The sequence below is a fragment of the Arachis hypogaea genome, chromosome 18 (genome assembly GCF_003086295.3).
Source record: "Arachis hypogaea cultivar Tifrunner chromosome 18, arahy.Tifrunner.gnm2.J5K5, whole genome shotgun sequence".
NCBI lineage: Eukaryota > Viridiplantae > Streptophyta > Magnoliopsida > Fabales > Fabaceae > Arachis > Arachis hypogaea.
Genome location: NC_092053.1, coordinates 34,646,844 through 34,665,522, shown reverse-complemented (window position 1 = coordinate 34,665,522; position 18,679 = coordinate 34,646,844). Strand labels below are relative to the sequence as shown.

The 18,679-nt window shown below is 34.9% G+C and overlaps 1 protein-coding gene across 7 annotated transcripts; it reads right to left on the bottom strand.

Annotated features, from left to right (window-relative positions):
• Nucleotides 1–6,897: 6,897 nt before the first annotated feature.
• On the bottom strand, nucleotides 6,898–17,952 carry LOC112773326 (probable leucine-rich repeat receptor-like serine/threonine-protein kinase At3g14840). 7 transcript variants are annotated; one of them, XM_025818403.3, is made up of 24 exons: nucleotides 17,590–17,952; nucleotides 16,694–16,877; nucleotides 14,006–14,077; nucleotides 13,858–13,926; nucleotides 13,704–13,775; nucleotides 13,548–13,619; nucleotides 13,132–13,203; nucleotides 12,960–13,031; nucleotides 12,781–12,852; nucleotides 12,618–12,689; nucleotides 12,394–12,465; nucleotides 12,037–12,108; nucleotides 11,388–11,450; nucleotides 11,180–11,245; nucleotides 11,061–11,096; nucleotides 10,920–10,960; nucleotides 10,140–10,516; nucleotides 9,338–9,533; nucleotides 9,078–9,239; nucleotides 8,787–8,905; nucleotides 8,445–8,655; nucleotides 8,078–8,315; nucleotides 7,700–7,850; nucleotides 6,898–7,502 (listed from the first exon to the last, which is right to left on the bottom strand). In XM_025818403.3, exons 1-24 carry the CDS (start codon nucleotides 17,678–17,680, stop codon nucleotides 7,113–7,115), a joined length of 3,042 nt encoding a protein of 1,013 aa, XP_025674188.2. In that variant the 5' UTR covers nucleotides 17,681–17,952; the 3' UTR covers nucleotides 6,898–7,112. The 7 variants fall into 7 exon arrangements, with proteins under 7 accessions (XP_025674188.2, XP_025674189.2, XP_072081898.1 ...); XM_025818404.3 differs by having other exon boundaries at nucleotides 9,093–9,239; XM_072225797.1 differs by having other exon boundaries at nucleotides 13,693–13,749; nucleotides 17,590–17,910.
• Nucleotides 17,953–18,679: the final 727 nt, after the last annotated feature.

Here is an 18,679-nt window from a genome sequence, read left to right as displayed (position 1 = left end):
AGGATGCAGAGGTGGAGATTATGAGTCTCCACTCAGAATTCCTTGCTAAGGAAAAGATGATTGCTGAGGCCACCAACCAAGTTAAGGATCTCAATAGCTCGGTTATTGCTCTTCAGGCCAAGCAAACTTTCCAGAAGGATGAGGTAAAATCTTTGAAGCCAGCTCAAGCTGCTTCAGATTTGAGGGAGGCAACCTTGAAGAAATAGGTTTCCGAGTTGAAGAAGATTGAAGAACTCAATCTTTCTGTCAGGAAGGACGAGCAAGCTGCTATCGACGACGTTTTTTATGCTAAGAAAAATATTTTGGAACAGATCAAACTGAAGGCTCCCGACTTGGACGTCTCTAAAGTCGATGCTTTCAAAAAAGTCATGGATGGGAAAGTTGTTTCCCTGTTATAATTTACATACAATTTTCTTTACTTATTTTCTAAGTGTTTTGAGGTTGGTACCTCGGTGTTTGTGACACTTTTTACAGTAACTTTTTCGTTTCTTTTTTGGGATTTAACATTTATTATTCCCGTTATGTCTGGGGTTATTGAATTCTTAGCATTTCATTTTATACTACTTCATCGCATGCCTTTTCATTCGTTAAATTGTTTGCTTCGAACTTTACTTTTAGTTCGATTTCGATTTTAAACGAGTAAACTGACGTTTTTTCACACGTAATATCGGATTCATAGTAAGACTCAAAACTCAAAAGACTTTAAACAATTCAAATATGTATGTTGAAGATTACAAAAGAGAGTTTTGAATAGTACAAGTGGGGCCTCATTAAAAACCTAATTTCCTACCAAAAGAGTTCCTTTATTCTATAAAGTAAAAGAGGATTATTTGAAGGTGCTAGTATCTCCTAAGAAAAGTACCTCTTTAAATGGGTTGCATTACAGCTTCTCGATATCTCGGTGCCATCCAAGGTTTCTAGCTTGTATGCACCTTTTTTCAACACTTCCTTCACTTTGAAGGGTCCTTTTCAGGTTGGAGCTAGCTTATCCCGTATTCTTGGTACCCCGGCATCAGCTTGCCTTAGAACCAGGTCCCCTTTTTGAAAACTTCTAGGCCGGACTTTTGTGTTGTATCTCTTGGCCACCCTTTGCTTCAGAGCTTGTTCTGTTAGGTTGGCCATATTTCTGACTTCATCAATTAAATCCAAGCTTTCATGGGTTGTCGATGTCCCTAAAATCATTCTTGGGCTTGGCTCTCTGAGTTCTACTGGGATTATGACTTCTTTACTGCAAGTGAGTCTCAATGGAGTTTCATTGGTGGTGGAGTGCACTGTAGGTTGGTATGACCACAGCACTGACAACACCTCGTCAGCCCAAGAATCGAGATGTTCATCCAGTCTCTTCTTTAATCCATTTAGGATTACCTTGTTTGCGACCTCGACTTGCCCATTTGCCTGAGGATGCTCCATCGAGACAAATATTTGTTGGATTTTAAGTCGGACAGAAATTCTCAGAATCTCACGTCTGTGAACTGGGTCCTATTATCCGTGAATATGGACTTGGGAATTCCAAACCTCGCTATGATGTCTTTCCAGATGAATTTTCAACATTGGGCAGAGCTGATGCTAGACAATGGTGCAGCTTCGATCCATTTGGTAAAATAGTCTAGCAACTAAAAGATATTTTACCTACCCGGGACTTTGTGAAAGAGGTCCCAATAAGTCCAACCTCCATTTAGCGAATGGCCAAGTCGGGATGACGGATACGAGCTCATGCGGTGGCGCTTAGTGGAGGTCGCTAAAGAATCGAAGGTCTTTACCTCATGTTGTACTTTTTTCAAGTACTGTTGTAATATCGGGTCCCTTACTTGGTACTCCTCATTAACTTGAGAGGTCACTAACTGCGAATCACTGAACACAGTTACATCCATTGCTCTGACATCCCGAGCTAATGCCACCCCTATAAGCAAAGCCTCATACTCAGTTTGATTGTTTGAAATAAGAAAGTTAAATTTAATGGAGGCCTCAATCACCACGTCTTTCCCTTTGGTTAAGATGAGGCCTACTTTTCCATACCAGACATTGGAAGCTCTATCCATGTGAATCTCCTATATCGGTATATTGGGATCAGGGTGCATAATCTCAGCTAGGAAGTCGACCATCGCTTGAGTCTTGATGGCTGAGCGTGGTTCATAACACACGTCAAATTGGAATAACTCAATGAACCAGTTTATCATCCACCTATGAGGTCGGGCTTTTGCAAAATCTTCTTGATCGGTTGATCGGTTCGCATAATTATTAGATAGCTTTGAAAATATTGGCGTAAACTGACGTGCCGATGTGAGTAATGCGAAAGCAAGTTTTTCAATTTTTGAGTATCGCAGCTCAGGTCCTTGAAGGACCTTGCTAATGAAATATACTGGTCGTTAGTGTTTGTCCTTATCTTCTAAGACCAAGGCTGAAGCCATGGTCTTTTCAGTCACAGACAAACATAGATACAGAGCATTACCATGCTTGGGTTTTGCCAAAATAGGAGGGGATGAAAGTAAGTTTTTAAAATGTTGAAAAGCAGCCTCACATTCTTTCGTCCAAGCAAAGTCAACATCTTTCCTCATTAAATTAAAAAATAGTTTGGCTTTAGTGGCAGAGGCTCCCAAAAATCTTGATAGGGCAGCCAACCGACCTGTCAGCCTTTGAACCTCTTTGAGATTCCGAGGACTCGACAAGTCTAAGATTACCTGTCACTTCTCGGGATTGGCCTCTATGCCTCTTTGGGTAACCATAAACTCTAAGAATTTATCTCCCTAAACTCCAAAGGCATACTTCGCTGGGTTCAACCTCATCCTGTGAAGTCGGGAGGCAATCAAATACTTCTTTGACGTCTTTGATCAGATTAGAGTCTTCATTGGTTTTGATCAGCATATCATCAATGTATACTTCCATGTTCTTCCCCATATGTTGCTTGAAAACTTTCGCCATTAGCCTTTGGTATGCTGCCCCTGCATTTTTTAAACCAAAAGGAATTATAGTATAACAATAAATCCCCTCCGGGGTAATGAAAGCTGTTTTTTCCTCGTTAGCTTTGTGCATCGGGATTTGCTTATAACTATTATAAGCATCCAAGAAGCTTAAAACCCGATGTCCCGAGGAAGATTCGATCATATTATCTATGTTGGGTAAAGGGAAACAGTCCTTTGGGCATACTTTGTTTAAATTGGTGTAGTCTATACACATTCACCACTTCCCATTAGACTTTTCACCATCACCACATTTGACAACCAAGTGGAATAAGTTAATTCTCAAATAAATCTGGCATCCAATAATCCCTAGACTTGGGTTTTGACCTCGACTGCTCGGTCGGGTGACATCTTTCGATGTTGCTGTGCAACCGGCTTAAAGGTGGAATCAATAGCCAATTGATGAGACATGAATCCAGGATCTATTTCGGGCATATCAGCAGGTTCCCAAGCAAATAAGTCTACATTACCTCTCAAGAAATTTTGAAGTTCTGATTTCAGGGGGTAAGGTAGCTCTTTATTAATCATTGTGTATTTCTTTCACTTGTCCCTGATCTAAAAATTTTCAAGCTTTCTGTTAGGCTCAGGCCTCAGGTTCTCTTGAATTTGGGTGTCTAAGTCAACAAGGAAGACTCTAGTAGACTCTTTGGTCTTATCGCAGAGTGTGAGACTAGCTTTGCTACACTTGACTACAGACACCCGATCTCCTCAAATCGTTGCAAGCCAATTGTCCGCCATCAGGAACTTCATGATCAAGAACTTGGTTGAGATGAACGCGCACAAATCATTAAGTGTCTTCCTCCCCAAAATGACATTGTAGGCTGTAGAATCTTGAAGGACAACGAACTTGGCTTGTATTGCACTTATATTCATGCCTTCTCCTAACGTAAAAAGGAGATCCACGGCTCCATCTGGCTTGATATAATGATCCCCCAGGCCAACAACTCCCGGGAGATGAGGTTTTAGGTGCTGATTCTTTAACCTTAGGGCATCGAATGCATTCCTGAAAAGAAGGTTTGAGTCCGCGCCGATATCGATGAGAATCCTCTTTATAATGCCATTACCCAATCTAGCCATGATAACTAGGGGTTTGTCCTCATCTGATATGGCCATCTGAAAGTCTTCCGTTGTGAACTGGACTACTGGAATGCTTGTTACCTTGAGAACTTCCGAGGTCGAGGCTTTAAAATCTTTTTTTACAATATTGTTGGACCTTGGCAACCCATTTCTTCCAATTACCATATTGACCATGACTTGGGTTGTATCTTCCATACTCTCTGGAGGTCTGGAGCTCCTCGGGTTTTTGGTTTCCCAATCTTCATCCTCGTTACGCTGTCTTGGCAATCGTACGTGTTGAACGAATTCAGGAAGCTTCCCATCTTAGATTGCTTGATCCAAGGCATCTTTCAGATCATACAATCCTCAGTCTTGTGGTAGTCACAATACTGGGATTTATTTAACGAGGCTCTTGGTCGGATCTGCCTTGCTTTCGGTAAGATGCCTCGATGAGAGACTTGCTGATAAACTTCGAAAAGTGAGGTCACTAGGAGAGTGTAGGAAGTGAACTTTCTGACTCGAGGAACTGAAGGTTTTGGAGTTGAGGTTTGTCTCGAGCTCCCACCTTTCTGAGGAGATGGTGCTGGATTCTTTCTTTTGATGGAAACTACCTTTGACACATCCTCGTCTCGCATGTACTCCAATGCGATCTAGTGAATTTCTTCCATGGATTTTATGTCCTTGGAGGTCAGGTGCCTACGGAAATCTCCTTCAAATAATCCAGCAATCAAGCATAAGCACACAACTTCAGGGGTTCATGTGTTCACCTCTAAAAGCGCTTTGTTGAACCAATCCAAGTAGTCTCCAATGCTCTCACCCACCCTTTGATCTACTCCTAACAAGGAAATTGGGTATTTTGTTTGAGTTCTCTTAATAGTAAAGTGAGCTAAAAGTTTGACCTTAATATCGACAAAGGAGGAGATTGACCCAGTAGGTAGCATGTTAAACCATACCATGGCAGGTCTCGACAGCGTTATCAGGAAAGCCTTACACTAGATTGCATCTTCAACTCATTCTAAATTCATCTTGCCCTCAAAGGCATCAATATGCTCTTGAAGATCTATCTTTTCATCATACTTTAAGTCCGTGGGCTTTCAAAATTCTTTGGCAATCGAACTTGAAGAACGTGGGAGGCAAATGGGGTCTGATCCATGATGATGTGTTATCGAGACTCCCTATGCCTTTTAGGAGTCAGACTCCTTTGCGGAGTCAGACTCCTTTGCGGAGTCCGCCTCCTTTTAGAGTGGGTAGATCGTGACTCTTCTCTTGCCCGAGAATCGCCATATCGTCGAGGTGACCTTCTATCGTCTTTACGACGCAGGAGAGAAGGTGAAATTCGCCGGTGTTCCCTTTTGTGTTCACGATTTCCAAGGTGAGGTTCCTCCCGTTCCTTAGCTGGGCGACTTTGGGAACGAGACTGCCTGGATAACAAGCAGTCAGCTAATTGCCGTTGAAGTTCCAATTGGTATCATTCCAATTCTTGCACCCTATGTCGCATTTCTTGCATGGCATGGTGATAGTCATCTCTAAGGCCAGCGAAATGACGGGCTTCTTGGTTGATAGGTTCACGATTTTCATAGCTAAGAGGGACTTCCTCGCGACTTGGTGTGACGTCTGTCTCGTGTCCATCTTCCAGTTGTTGGCTCTTCAATGGAGTTTCTAAATTAATGGTAAATTGAATCCCTCGTTTGGCCATGATTCTTACTAAAGCGGGATCCCCACAGATAGCGCCAAATGTTCGAGCTCGGAGTGAGGTCACAATCTAGAGAGGTGTTGACATGAGATTCTAACTTCGACAAATGCAGAACCAGGCCAGGTGGGCAACCTGCAAGACACTCTGATATTAAAGTCAGTAGTGTGCAAGGTAAAAAATGAGTTTCTCGTGTGTTTACCTGTTGGTTGCTTCTCCCTTTTAGTCTTTGCCCTTTGAAACTGCCATTTTCCCGGCATTTAGTGCTCATTATGGCACATTATATGTCAGGATTCAATGGTTACGGAATGCGGTGACATATCCGTTGTGGTATTCGGCCTTATCCTGTGAGATCAATTACGACTTTAATCCCTTGGTCAGTTATGTTCTTTTTTATCCGAATAATTATAATATTATAATATAAAAAATATTAAAAAGTCATCAGAATTTATTATTTTTAACTATTGATTAATTATTAATATTTAAAAAAAATAAAATAAAATATATTATTTAATTATTAAATTAAAAAAAAACTAAATTAATAAAATTAAATTGATAACTAAATAATAAATTAATAACTAAAGATAATAAATTCCAATGATCTTCTGACATTTCTTTTATTTCACAAGCAACTAGGTAGTCCACCATATACTAGCAGTTAGACTTTTGAATTTAGAGTAAAAAAAGGTACTACAGCTGGAAATTGAACCACTAACCTTGTCATAGTCTTACCTCTACTAATCAGCCAACATTGTTATTAAGTGCCAACAAAACTATATATTATATAAAAATAATGATTACATTATAATTTACATATAATTTAATTATCATTTAACAATAATTTTGTCTTTTAATTTTATAATATTGTATTAAATCATAAATGTATTTATTTATTTTATTATTTAGAATTTTATTTTATTATAATTTTATTTATTTAATTAATTATTATCGAATCAAACAGTTCAATCAGTAATCCAACAGTCAAATCATTAATCTAATGACCCAGTAGTTTAGTCGAGTCAACTGTCGATTTAGTTTTGATACCTATGCTAAAATCACAAGTGTGCTTCCCTTTAATCCTTAGAATTACATTCTATAATCTGTATATCATTTCATGCTTTACTAGAATCTTTAATCCACTATTATGGTTTTATTGATATATCATGATAAATGATATTTTAAAATGCCAAATGATGCTGACAAAAAGAGTATCATATTTTATACCATCACAGGTCAACGTCATGCAATATTGGTTAGTTGATCGGGCAATGGTTAATTTTGAAATTTCAGGAAAGAAAAAACTATGATACACTTGTAATTTTAATTTTATGGTACCAAAATAAACTTTTAATAAAAAGAAGGCAGATATTTCCACCTTGGTTGCTACAAAGTTATGCAATTTTTGAAGATCATCTAGTACTTTCCTCCCAGGAAGAAGAATCCATGTTGGCTGAATGGACCTCTGAATTAGTCATAAAAGCAGCAGTTTCAACTATTAAGGTGCTATGTTCATGAGTGTCTGGAATCTTATGTTTTCCTCTCTGTTGGTAACAGTTTCTCATCATTTCTAACTTCTTCTCATCGAATACCTGGGTTGTGTCCGGCATGGCCTCTTGAACTGCGCTTTTGCCTTCGAGCATTCTTACCACTGAAGACATGGTTGGCCTGTGCAATGAAGAGAAATTTGAGCATAGAAGAGCCACATTGATGATGAGCATTGCTTCATTTTCGTTCAAGTCTGAACCCAACCTCTCATCAACTAGGTCCAATAGATCACCTTTTTCTTTCAAGAGAAGAGCCTGCAAAACACAAAATTCAAGATTTTTGTTAAATCCTGTCAGCAATCTGCAACTGAATCTAAGGCATTAATATTTCTAACCAAATGCAGTGAAAATGAAGTATAGAATCGATATAGGTAGTTGGCCAAGAAGCAATTAGACTTGACAGATTTAGCAAAGAAGATAATATGCATTAGGATCATGAGGTTATGTATTACCCAATCAAGAAGAGAAAAGCATTCTTCCTTTTGCCAGTTCATATTGTTGCTTTTGCCACTAACTACTTCCAAGGCAACAATTCCAAAACTATAAACATCTGCTTTGTCCGTCAAATAACCGCGCATTGCATATTCTGGAGCCATATATCCACTGCAATATAGAAAATTCATACATTAGTAGTGGTAGATATCCATTTTTCAAATTCATAAGTTATAAATAGCCGAAATTGTAGCATAGGCTGAGGTTTAAGATTGATGATTTAGGGACTAGTAGAGTATCTTAGTAACCATCTCTCTCTACATCTTAGCTGCAATATACAAGTGTTAAATAATAAAATTACTAGACTGACTTAAAAATAAATAAAGTATAGAACTCACTAGGTGCCAGCCACTCTAGTGCTTATGTGGGTAAGTCCATCATCATCAAGCTTGGCCAAACCAAAATCAGATATCTTTGGGTTTAGATCTTTATCCAGTAATACATTGGTGGCCTTGATATCTCTATGAACTATCTTTAACCTTGACTCTCCATGGAGGTAAGCCAAGCCTTTAGCAACGCCAAGACAAATCTTGCGCCTTGTTGACCAATCCAATTTCAGTTGACCTTTTTCTTGGGCTACATTTTCAGTTGTCATAGGAATTAGAAGACATAACCAAGTGTTCACTAAAATATATACATGTGTGCAGCATTATATATTATCAACAGAAGAGATACCAAGCATTCATAGACAGGAAAACAAATTACCAAACAAAGCACGAGCAAGGCTATTGTTTTCCATATATTCGTATATCAACAACAATTGATCTCCCTCCATACAACAGCCATAGAGCTTAACTAGACAGGGGTGTTGCAAAGCCGAAATCATGCCAATCTCATTTATGAACTCGCGATTCCCTTGCCTCGATTTAGAAGAAAACTGTTTAACTGCCACTACTGTGCCATCTGAAAGAACACCCTGCATTTTCAGATTGGTATAAATATGAAGTTTTCTTATTTCTAATTTTTTTAGTGAAGCAAAAAGAAAGCAATGCTATTTATACATCTTCAAACACTAAACAAAATGAATATGTTGGATGTCCAGAATACCTTGTAAACAGTACCAAACCCTCCTTGTCCAATCTTATAAGCAATATCGAAATTGTTAGTTGCTGTTTTGATTTGCCTCAAGGTAAATACATCGGTTTTTAGATCCAAACCCTGTAGATCTGTTAATTGAACCCAAACATATTAAGACAAATCATTCTGGAAAAATTATTCTGAAGTCATTGGCAAGAACATTGATCAGCAACAATGAAAACAAATTCGTCATAGCCGAGCTGGAAAGTCGATTTAAAGGACAAGGAGGCAAAGTTCATGTGTTAAATTATGGTATTGGACCTTTATATAATGAACCTTTTTGTCCTGAACATCCTCGCCGCCAGGATATACCAAATACGAAGACGATAACAAGTGCTCCAGCAATTACAATTACAACTATAGCCCCCACAGATATGCCACTTCCACTTTTGTTAGTTTCTTTTTCCACTGGTGGCATAAAGTCTGCTTGATTAAGATATAGGACATTTACATATTAGATCAGATGATGAAGATTACGGCAGAAAAGTAAAAATAGAACTTGAAAGAAAAGTACAACTGACCAGGATTTACAGATATAGCTGATATTAGAGGACCATATACTGATCCAAATGGAATAGCTGTTGTCCCTTTCCCAGCCCATTGTAAGCGAATCTCCAAGGTGCTGCTGGTCACATTAGCGGTAAATTTCTTTATGATTGCCTTACAAACTCCTCCTGCTTCTTTTGCAATATCAAAATCTTTTAGGACCAATTTCTTCTGCAATATTTCAATTCAAATACACATGGTTCATGTTGGCTACAGCTTTCATATTTTTAGTCCAGAAATTGATTTCAAATACTAGTAGTGAGTGAATCTAATGAATCAAATCGAATCAAATCAAACAATTGGCACAACTGAATATGCTTCACACAGTCAAGTCGCTAAGTTCGGGCTCAGGAGACAAGAGAAAAGCCAGTTACGCTCTGCAGTCTTCGAGGAAAAGCGGGTAAAGAAAGAAGAAGAGTCGGGCAACATTCTCCATCTTGGAAAAAAGTACTAATAAAAGAAGATCTCTTGACGGGAAAAGAAATAGAAATAAAGAGGCACCTGTCAAGCCGGTCAAGCTTCAGGATTCCCTAATTCGACAGATAAAGTAGCGGAAATCCATTCATTTGGAAACTTGATATGATCATGTTATGGTTGAGAAATTTTGGTTTACACTTGAAACTCCTAAAAAAGATGGGCCTAAAGAGGATACTAAAGGACAATTCATTAATGTTAAACAAACAACAACAACAATAAGAAAAAGAAATCCTTTTCCCTAAATGAGGTTGTTATTATTAAACATTTAGATGGAAATGGTAATACAATGAAAACACAAACCTGAATATAGATGTCAAATACACGCCTTCCAAGGCTGCTATATGTTTGATCATCTGTAAACATTATCTCAGCAAAATGGAGATTTACTGTGTAGCTTCCATTTCTCATGCAAAAACCATAATATGTCAGAGAAAGTGCAGAAACACGTGCATTCGTGTACAATTCAGCATTGTTCATGGTAAGCTTAGATGTATTAGACCATGTATAATAGTCCCCAAAACTACTATCAAAGAAGTGACCAGTGTTGCTAACTGCCCAGTTTGATCCGGCACGAAGAGATCTTGCCGGTCCAGCTTCTTGTGTATCTTCATCATATGTAATATTCCCACTAGAAGTTATGAGTTTCCCACCGCAATTTATATGGAGAGAATATGAAGCTGGGACAAGAAATGGGTGAAAAAAAATCAAAGGAAGCCAGCACAAAAAGAAGATCTAATCAAATAAAAAAAGAGATCTAACCAAATATTGTTTCTCTATTCTCTTATTTCTGGCATCTATTTTCTTCTCTCATTAACTAAAAAAGAAAAGGGCGATAAACTGAAGTATATATTGATGTATGAATGTTAGAAAATATCAAAATGACAGTTCGTTTGAGCTGGATGGAGTACTAAATATGATATGTTATTTCTTGTCATCTTTTCACTTTAGCAGTTAAGTTCAAGGTCCAACAGTGATCAATTTACAAGCATGAAAACTTTGATAAGATAATTCTATGTTTCCCTTTGTCCCTTGAGCAATAGTAAATCTTAATAGTCTAGGAATTCCAGGAAATCAACTTACGTTTAGAACAATTAATGTTTCCCAAACATGGAACAACTCCCCTGAGAAAAATAAAAAATGCCATAATAAGTGAGCATAATCACATCATATCAGTTCCAGCTTTAGAGGGAAATGATTTAGCAGAGATGTTATAGAACATACAAGTTATGTTCCTTCATAGATGATGCAAACAAGTTCCTGAAGCACACAGTAAATAAACAAGTCTCAGATAAATTCCTAAAATTATCAAAAACAAAAGGTACAGATGAAATGATTCATACACGCTTCCTTGTTGACAAGTCAACAGCTCTGGCTCTTTGATGCTGAAGTTGTTATATGAAAGATCTCTGTATCAATTTATGAACTTATTCAGAATAAAGTAAATGGAGCACTTGGTAGCAAAGAAGAATACAAAGAATAATGGTCTAGTAACGTACCAAGCAAAACATATACTACAATTCAATAAAGTAATATGAAAAAATTGCTCACGTATAGTCTGGGTTAGCTATCCAATTAGGTAGCGGTCCAGTAAAAAGGTTTCCAGTTAAGTACCTACGTAAACACAATGTGAAGAAATCAATTTCTACAACTTAGAATAATCAGAAATTTAGAATGGTAATTTGGATCTTTACCTAAAATCCTTTAATTGATTCATCTGGATTTGCAATATCAATATTTATTTTGATTAAGATGAGATTGATCAATGACATGATAGCATAATCTCGTGTCAGAAATGAGAACATAACTAGCAATAAAGTCAATTAAATTCACTCTTTTAGAATATATTCATGTGTTTATGCCCAACTCACCATATTACATATTTATAAAGGTGCTTGGCGTCTTGTTGCAAACAAGTTAACCTAGTTCTTAATCAATTAAACTAGGTTCTCTTACAATCTTTATGAATCCATTTCAACTTTATCAACTGATTCGAAATTTCGGATACCACTTTTAGTGTCAGAATCATATACATTTGAATCTTACAATTATTGATACATTCTATAGTGTTAAAGTACGCAGGTATACTTAACTCCTTAATGAATCTTAGACACCAGAGGAAAATGAGTAACATAACCAGATTACCGAGAAATATCTGTCCTCATACCAAAAAATAAAAAAGTTAGAGAAGATTTCTTACAGTATGTTCATGTTCAATAGGCGACTGAAGGAGCTTGGAATGGTTCCACTTAATTTGTTAAAACTAAGGTCTCTGAAAAGAAGTTATGTCCAAAGCAAGTATTATTTAAGAGAGAAAAGAAATGGCTTCAAAAAGTCAACTTAAAATATTTTAACCTCCTATATTGTAATCAAAAGACTGAACTGAGAAGCATGTTGATTGTTGATGCATGCACTTCATCAAATAAAAAAAAAGCAAGAATTATGAGTGGCTTCAATTTCTGAATAAAAAATTAATCTTTAGAACAGCCAAAAGAAAAAATTAAAGCATAATGCCAACAAAAAAAGTGTCGAAAAGAGATTATAAAGCATTACTTACAGTGATTTTAGTGTAGTCACATTCTCTAGATAGTCAGGCACTGTTCCTATCAGATTACAACTCCTCAGTACTCTGCAAACAGTTCAACAAAATCTCAATTTGGAACATAAAGGCATTAGTATCTCTTTTTTTCATTGTTAAAATAGATTCCTTACCGAGGCATTATTAACTCACAAAATGAAAATGACAAGGAAAAGAAATGATGCTCCAAGAATAATACTCACAATGTTTCTAGATTTGTCAAGTTACTAAGTGGTGGAAAATAAGATCCTGGTCCTTTCAAGTCAGCGATTCTCCTGCATGACAGGTTTTAAGCATGTCAAGAAACAATCACAGAGAAATTTAATTTTGAAACTTCACTGGCTACAATTCGAACACCATTCTTACAAGTCGGTGAGGTTTTTCAAAAGTGAAATTCCAGAAGGAATTGGTCCACTCATACCACTCCCTTGCACCACCCTGGCACAATTAAGAACAATTCTTTGGTCAACCAATTATAACTAATATGTATTTCAAAAGAAACAGCTAAAGGTTAAATTTCAGGGGAATAAGGTAAAGATTCACACAGCCTCTGAAGAGTAGTCCAGCTCTGAATAAAATTTGGTATAGTTCCAGAAAATTGATTATCGCCTAGTCGACTGCAGTATCAGAAAGAAAGGAACACAGAAACATTACATTATTGTTATCAAACAACAGTGTAGAGAATTGTAAATGGAATATGTAAAACCAATTACTTACACGTGATTCAATTTAGTGAGCTTAGCAAATGTAGCAGGTAGATTCCCAGTAAAATGGTTCGAAGTAAGATGCCTACAGAAAAGTTGAAGTTTAGAATTGATAAATTCAACACTTTAGGTTTCTATAAAAATGCAAGCAACTTAAAGCAATTAGTGAACTTGGAAATGAATTTTGCGTCAAATGATTATCCAAACTGTTGTAAAATAACCAAATCACAGGCAAATAAGTTAAAATTTTGAAAAATCAGTCAATAAACAAATAATTATGCTGCTTGACTCTTGCAAACGTAAACCCTAAATGCTAAATGCTAAACTAGCACTTCCATGATCCGAAAACTCAAAACCATTTCTCAACAATATAAATAACAAACTCAACCACAACAATTACAAAATGGCAACTGTATATAAAGCGCTTACAGTCTTTCAAGCTGGGAAAGATTTCCAAGCTCAGGAGGAAGCTCTCCGGTGAGTTGATTGAACTCCAAAACCCTACACAATTCCGAAATTCCTTCAGAAATTCTCATCACACTTTAAAGCTTAGAAATTTTGTGTACATTATTACCAGTAACTTACAAACTTTTCAGGGTGGTAATGTTTCCCAACTCCTTTGGAATTGAACCTGTTAGTCGATTTCCAAGAAGGGAACTGTCACAATTTAAGAAAATGTGCAGAATTAGTTTCATGGAACTAATATAATGAAACGAAGGGTGAGTGAGAGAGGAGTTACATGTTGACAAGTTTCATGGAGCCCCATTGTGGTGGAATTGTGCCGTTAAGGTAGTTGCGGGTGAGGTCACTGTAACAATAAACAAAGTAAGAAACTAAGAATGATAGATGGTGATGATGAAAACTTGAAAAGTGAATTAAATACTTACATTTCTTGGAGGTATGGCAACTTCACTAGTTCACTTGGGAGTGTGCCCGTAAGATTCTGGTACTTTAGAACACTGTACGTACCAATATCATTGCCCCCGTTCAATAATCCAATCATGAAAATTCATAAATTATTATGGTGTTTGCTTCCATACAATAAAATTATAACTCATTACTTATTGGTACGATAAAATTTTGCACGAATAAAAAAACGATATGTGGATTATATTATGGAAAAGTCTAGGGACCAGTAACTTTGTTAAATTCTGGCCAGCATATAATCAGCAAAGAAGAGTGAGCCATTGGATGAAATTTCACACCAATCTCACACCATTAAAATTATCATTGATGGCTATTTGATGGCTACAAATCACAAAAGTTACTAGCCCCTAGCATTCCTCTTATATTATTTATATTAATATTTAAATTTATTTTAAAAAATATATATTATATTATTATTTATATTAAAATATTTTTATAATTTAATAAAATAAAAAATTATTATTTAATTTTATAAAAATACTTAAATATTTTCTTATGTTAGACAAAAATTATTCTTTTAAATTAATCAAATTTTAAAATATAACTAACTTTAATTTTATATTTTTAAATTTTAAATAATCTAAAAAATAAAACAAAAACATATCTAAAAAAGTTAAAATTATTCTTCTACGCTCCATTTTTAAAGGAGATTATTTCAATTTGGTTGAGGCTACCCTTTTTATTTCAATGTTTGAAATGAGTTTTAATATTTTTTTTAGTTTTTAAATATATTTCAAATATTTTATTTTGTTATACTGTATTTTTATTTAAAATTAATTTTTTTTGGAAATTTTTTTATGTTATTATCTTTTTCTTTTTCTATTCTTGTTATTTTTGAACTCAAATTATTATAAATTATTACTACAACCACTATAATTATGGTTATTATCATTAATTAAAAGAAGATGATAATAAAAGGATATAAAATATGAAGAGATTTAATTTTAATCAAAGAAACCATAAAAATGTGAAAAAAATAAAACGTTTAAAAAAAAAAGGACAGAATTCACTTTATAGAAAAAGACTCTCAGCTCCCTTGCCAATAAATTAAAATGGGATTGTAAAACTAAAAGTAATTAAAATACTGTATATATCATTTAATATATAATTCTAAAAAATAATTTTCATGACTTCATAACAATAAAATAATAATAATAATAATTAAATAAGTAGACAAACTGAACATTGAATACAAAAAGGTAATAATGATTAAATAATGAGTAAATATCTTTTTTAATTCTTAATTTTTTTTGTGAGATATAATGCACCTTAATCATATTTAAACTCCAATCAGACCCTCATTCATTAAGGAAAATAGACAAATCAACTCTTGATAGTTGATAAACGGTTGCAAGAGTAACGTGTCAGATTGAAGCTGATGTGTCAACTCCAAATAATTATAGAGATTAAAAATCTATCTCCAAAAAAAATCCTCTTCTTTTCTTCACCTCTTCTTCCTCTCTTTTTTTTTCTCCTCTTCTTCTCCTTTTTCTTTGGCAAGTCACCATCATCTCCATTCTCCATCACTATCATCATCAAGCTTCACCTTCACCACCATTACCGCGGCACCACCATCATCGAACCAACCTCTCTTTTCTTCTTCCTCTTCCTTTCCTACTCCTATGTCATGCCCTACTTCTTCCCCAGTCCCCCATTGCTGTTGCATTTGCCGATTCGAGGATGAGTCTTCGTTAGTTGTTGCTTTTGCCTTTCTGCACTGTAATCGTCTCTACCATGTGTACTTTTGCCGTCATTCTTCTGCTCCCCATTCTCCTGCACCATAGCTATCTTGCATTTGTTCTGCTTATTCTACTGTGATTGTCGTTCTAATTCCATAGAACTGATGCCGCCGGAGTTGCCGATGCCATTACTGCTGTCGCCGTCTCTGCATCTTGCTTCCCTTGTTTATGTCGTAGTTTCTGAGCTGTCAAATCGTCACTGCCGCCATCTTGTCGCTGCTGTTGTTAGTTGCTGAAAATGCACCAGAGAAACCGCCAGCCACCATTAACCAACCTCACAATCTCTGTCACCTAATTACTTTGAGGTAGCAGATCTTTAGTGAAATTAAGTATTATTCTCTTAAACCCTAGGTTATGCGATTATGATAAAATTGGTGAACTTAATTGTGTTTGTTGTGTTGATTATTGATTGTATGATTATCATAATCGTAAGTGAATATGATTGGAATTTATGTTAATCACAAGGGTATGGTGAGTTTGGCTATATTATAGGTTGGAATTTTAAAAAAGATGAGGATGAGAAACTGGAGAAGGAGAAACCGAAGGAGAAGGAAAAAGAAGAAGAAGGAACAGGGATGGAGCTTTTAGTCCCTGCAATTATTTGGAGGTGATGATACGGGCACTGTTACCTGATACGTGAGTGACAACTTTTTGTCATCCGATAGCAGAAGTTGATCTGTCTATTTTTTTTAATGGATGGAGACTTAGTTGAAGTTTAAGTATGATTAAGGTGCGCATCGTTTTTCGGATAAAAGATCAGAGGTCAAAAAAGGTATTTATCCTAATAATAATAGTAGTATATATATATATATATATATATAACCTATTATAATTAATATACTACTTTGTATAAAAGAAATGCAAAAGATGAGACAAAAGCACACAGAATAATCAAGTTGAGAGGCATACATGCTAACAACATGGCAAACAGTAACATTGGCATTGGCAAAGGAGCAGTCACATGTCACTGCATTTATTAGCATTCCTTTGACTGCGTTTGATGAGTTCCAGTTCTCTAATCCACTGCATGGATCCACGCTGAAGTTCCAGTCATTCTTCCCAACCTTCTTTGCTATCTCTTTCATCACTTCCACTACATATACATAAATATTCAAATAAAAATTCAAATTAAAAGTAAATTAGAGATTCATACTATATTTTTTTTCCTCCTAATTTCAATTTGTATCTTTTAACTATATATTATATGAGACTATATTACGTTGATATTATTAACTTAGAGATATCACTGTTATGTTCCTCATTTTATTAATTTAAAATTTTAAAAGAATTAATTTCATGGTATATTATTAAAATTTTTAAATCTAAAAATTTAAAGTTTGATTCTTAGTGAACCTAAAAAATAAATTTTAACATAAGACAAATAAAAAAAACTTATAAAAATTCATACAAATTCTAAAAAAACTCTTATGTAAAAAGATGTATTAAAAATATAATCTTTTATGTGTTATTTTTTATCAACTTAAATTTAAAAAAAAATGACATTATAAAAACCATATATAACACAACAAAAAGTTGAAGCAGTGTCTTAATTAAACATCAAGAAAGTGTTGTCTTCAATCAAAGACAATACTTTCATACCCCAAACTCCGAAAACAATGGGGTGACTTATAGTGGCAGTGTTAAGTTTTCTCTACTATAAACTAACTATACTTTAAAAATAAATAAATAAATAAAAGAAAAACTAAACTATATAAAACAACAATTAAGCTTGCAGAATCAAGCAGTTCTACTAATATTAAATTGGATTAAAAAAAAAAACTATATTCATCTACATATGTACGTACCTTCATCTTCTACGAGAGTAGCTCCATTAGCCAAAAAAGCGAAGCAACAAAAAGCAAGAAGCCAAAAGTAGAAAAGAGGAGAAAAATTCATGTTACTTATTATAGTCTTAGTGACTCTTTTTATGCCAAAGCAAGAAGAATATAATCTTAAGTTTAGGAAATGAATCTTCTCAATTGAAAAGTTTAATTATTGAACCTTACTATAACACTAACTATGAATTATCCTAAAACAAAATAAAAATTGATGATGGTGGCAGCTTGGTGAAAGATAAGAGGCCAGTGAAAGAGATAACGAAGGAAAGAAAAATAGAAGATAACACTAATGATAGAAACTAAAAAGTACTAGTATATAGAAGATCGAGTATAAAGATATAAAGATGAAGCCAAAAAGATCCTTAGCTTGCCAGTTGCCAGCTTATATTCTTCTTCATGGAAAAGTTGTTAGAAATAAAATATAATTGATGATGCTGCTTTTCTACGGACTACGTACTTGAGTCTTAACAACAAATTGTAGACAAATTTTTGGTATGTCTACCCTGCTAGTAGTCATATTTTATGTAAATTATTATGGAAAAATAAACATTTATTATTCAAATAAATAAATAAATATGCATGCAAGACTAATAAAAATAAATTAATTTAAAATGTTTTTGTAAAGTAGATATAAATTCATAAAAAGTAAAATAATAGCAGGGTCTAAAACTCTAAATTATATGTGTTTTGATGAATAGTAGTATACGTTTTCAAACCTTGAAATACGTGTTCTTCTTGCGTTTGATTGTAAATTGGATTTACTAGTTTTCTTCCACAAATTGAAAATTGTCAATTTGGTATTAATATAAATTAATTATTGAATCTGAGTTAGTATATAGAAAGACTGTTGACTTTATTTATTAAGGTTTATTTGATTTGAATAAATTACAGTAGTATTTTAAAAGTATGAATAGCTTAACATGTAGGTAAGTTGAAGTCAATTAGGCATGAAATTAAGTAAAAGAAAAACAGTGTTTCCAAGTTGGATACATGTGAACGAGAGAGAGAGAGAATCGAGTTGATTTGCTGAGATGATACAGCAACAAAGCAATAGTAG

Excerpts from the sequence above, each read along its gene's own strand:
- LOC112773326 (XM_025818403.3), bottom strand. The coding sequence starts at position 17,680 with ATGAATTTTTCTCCTCTTTTCTACTTTTGGCTTCTTGCTTTTTGTTGC. Across the intron at positions 12,853-12,959 it reads TGGACTACTCTTCAGAGGCT|GGTGGTGCAAGGGAGTGGTA; the intron begins GTGTGAATCTTT and ends TAATTGTGCCAG. Across the intron at positions 9,240-9,337 it reads AGCTATATCTGTAAATCCTG|ACTTTATGCCACCAGTGGAA; the intron begins GTCAGTTGTACT and ends TTAATCAAGCAG.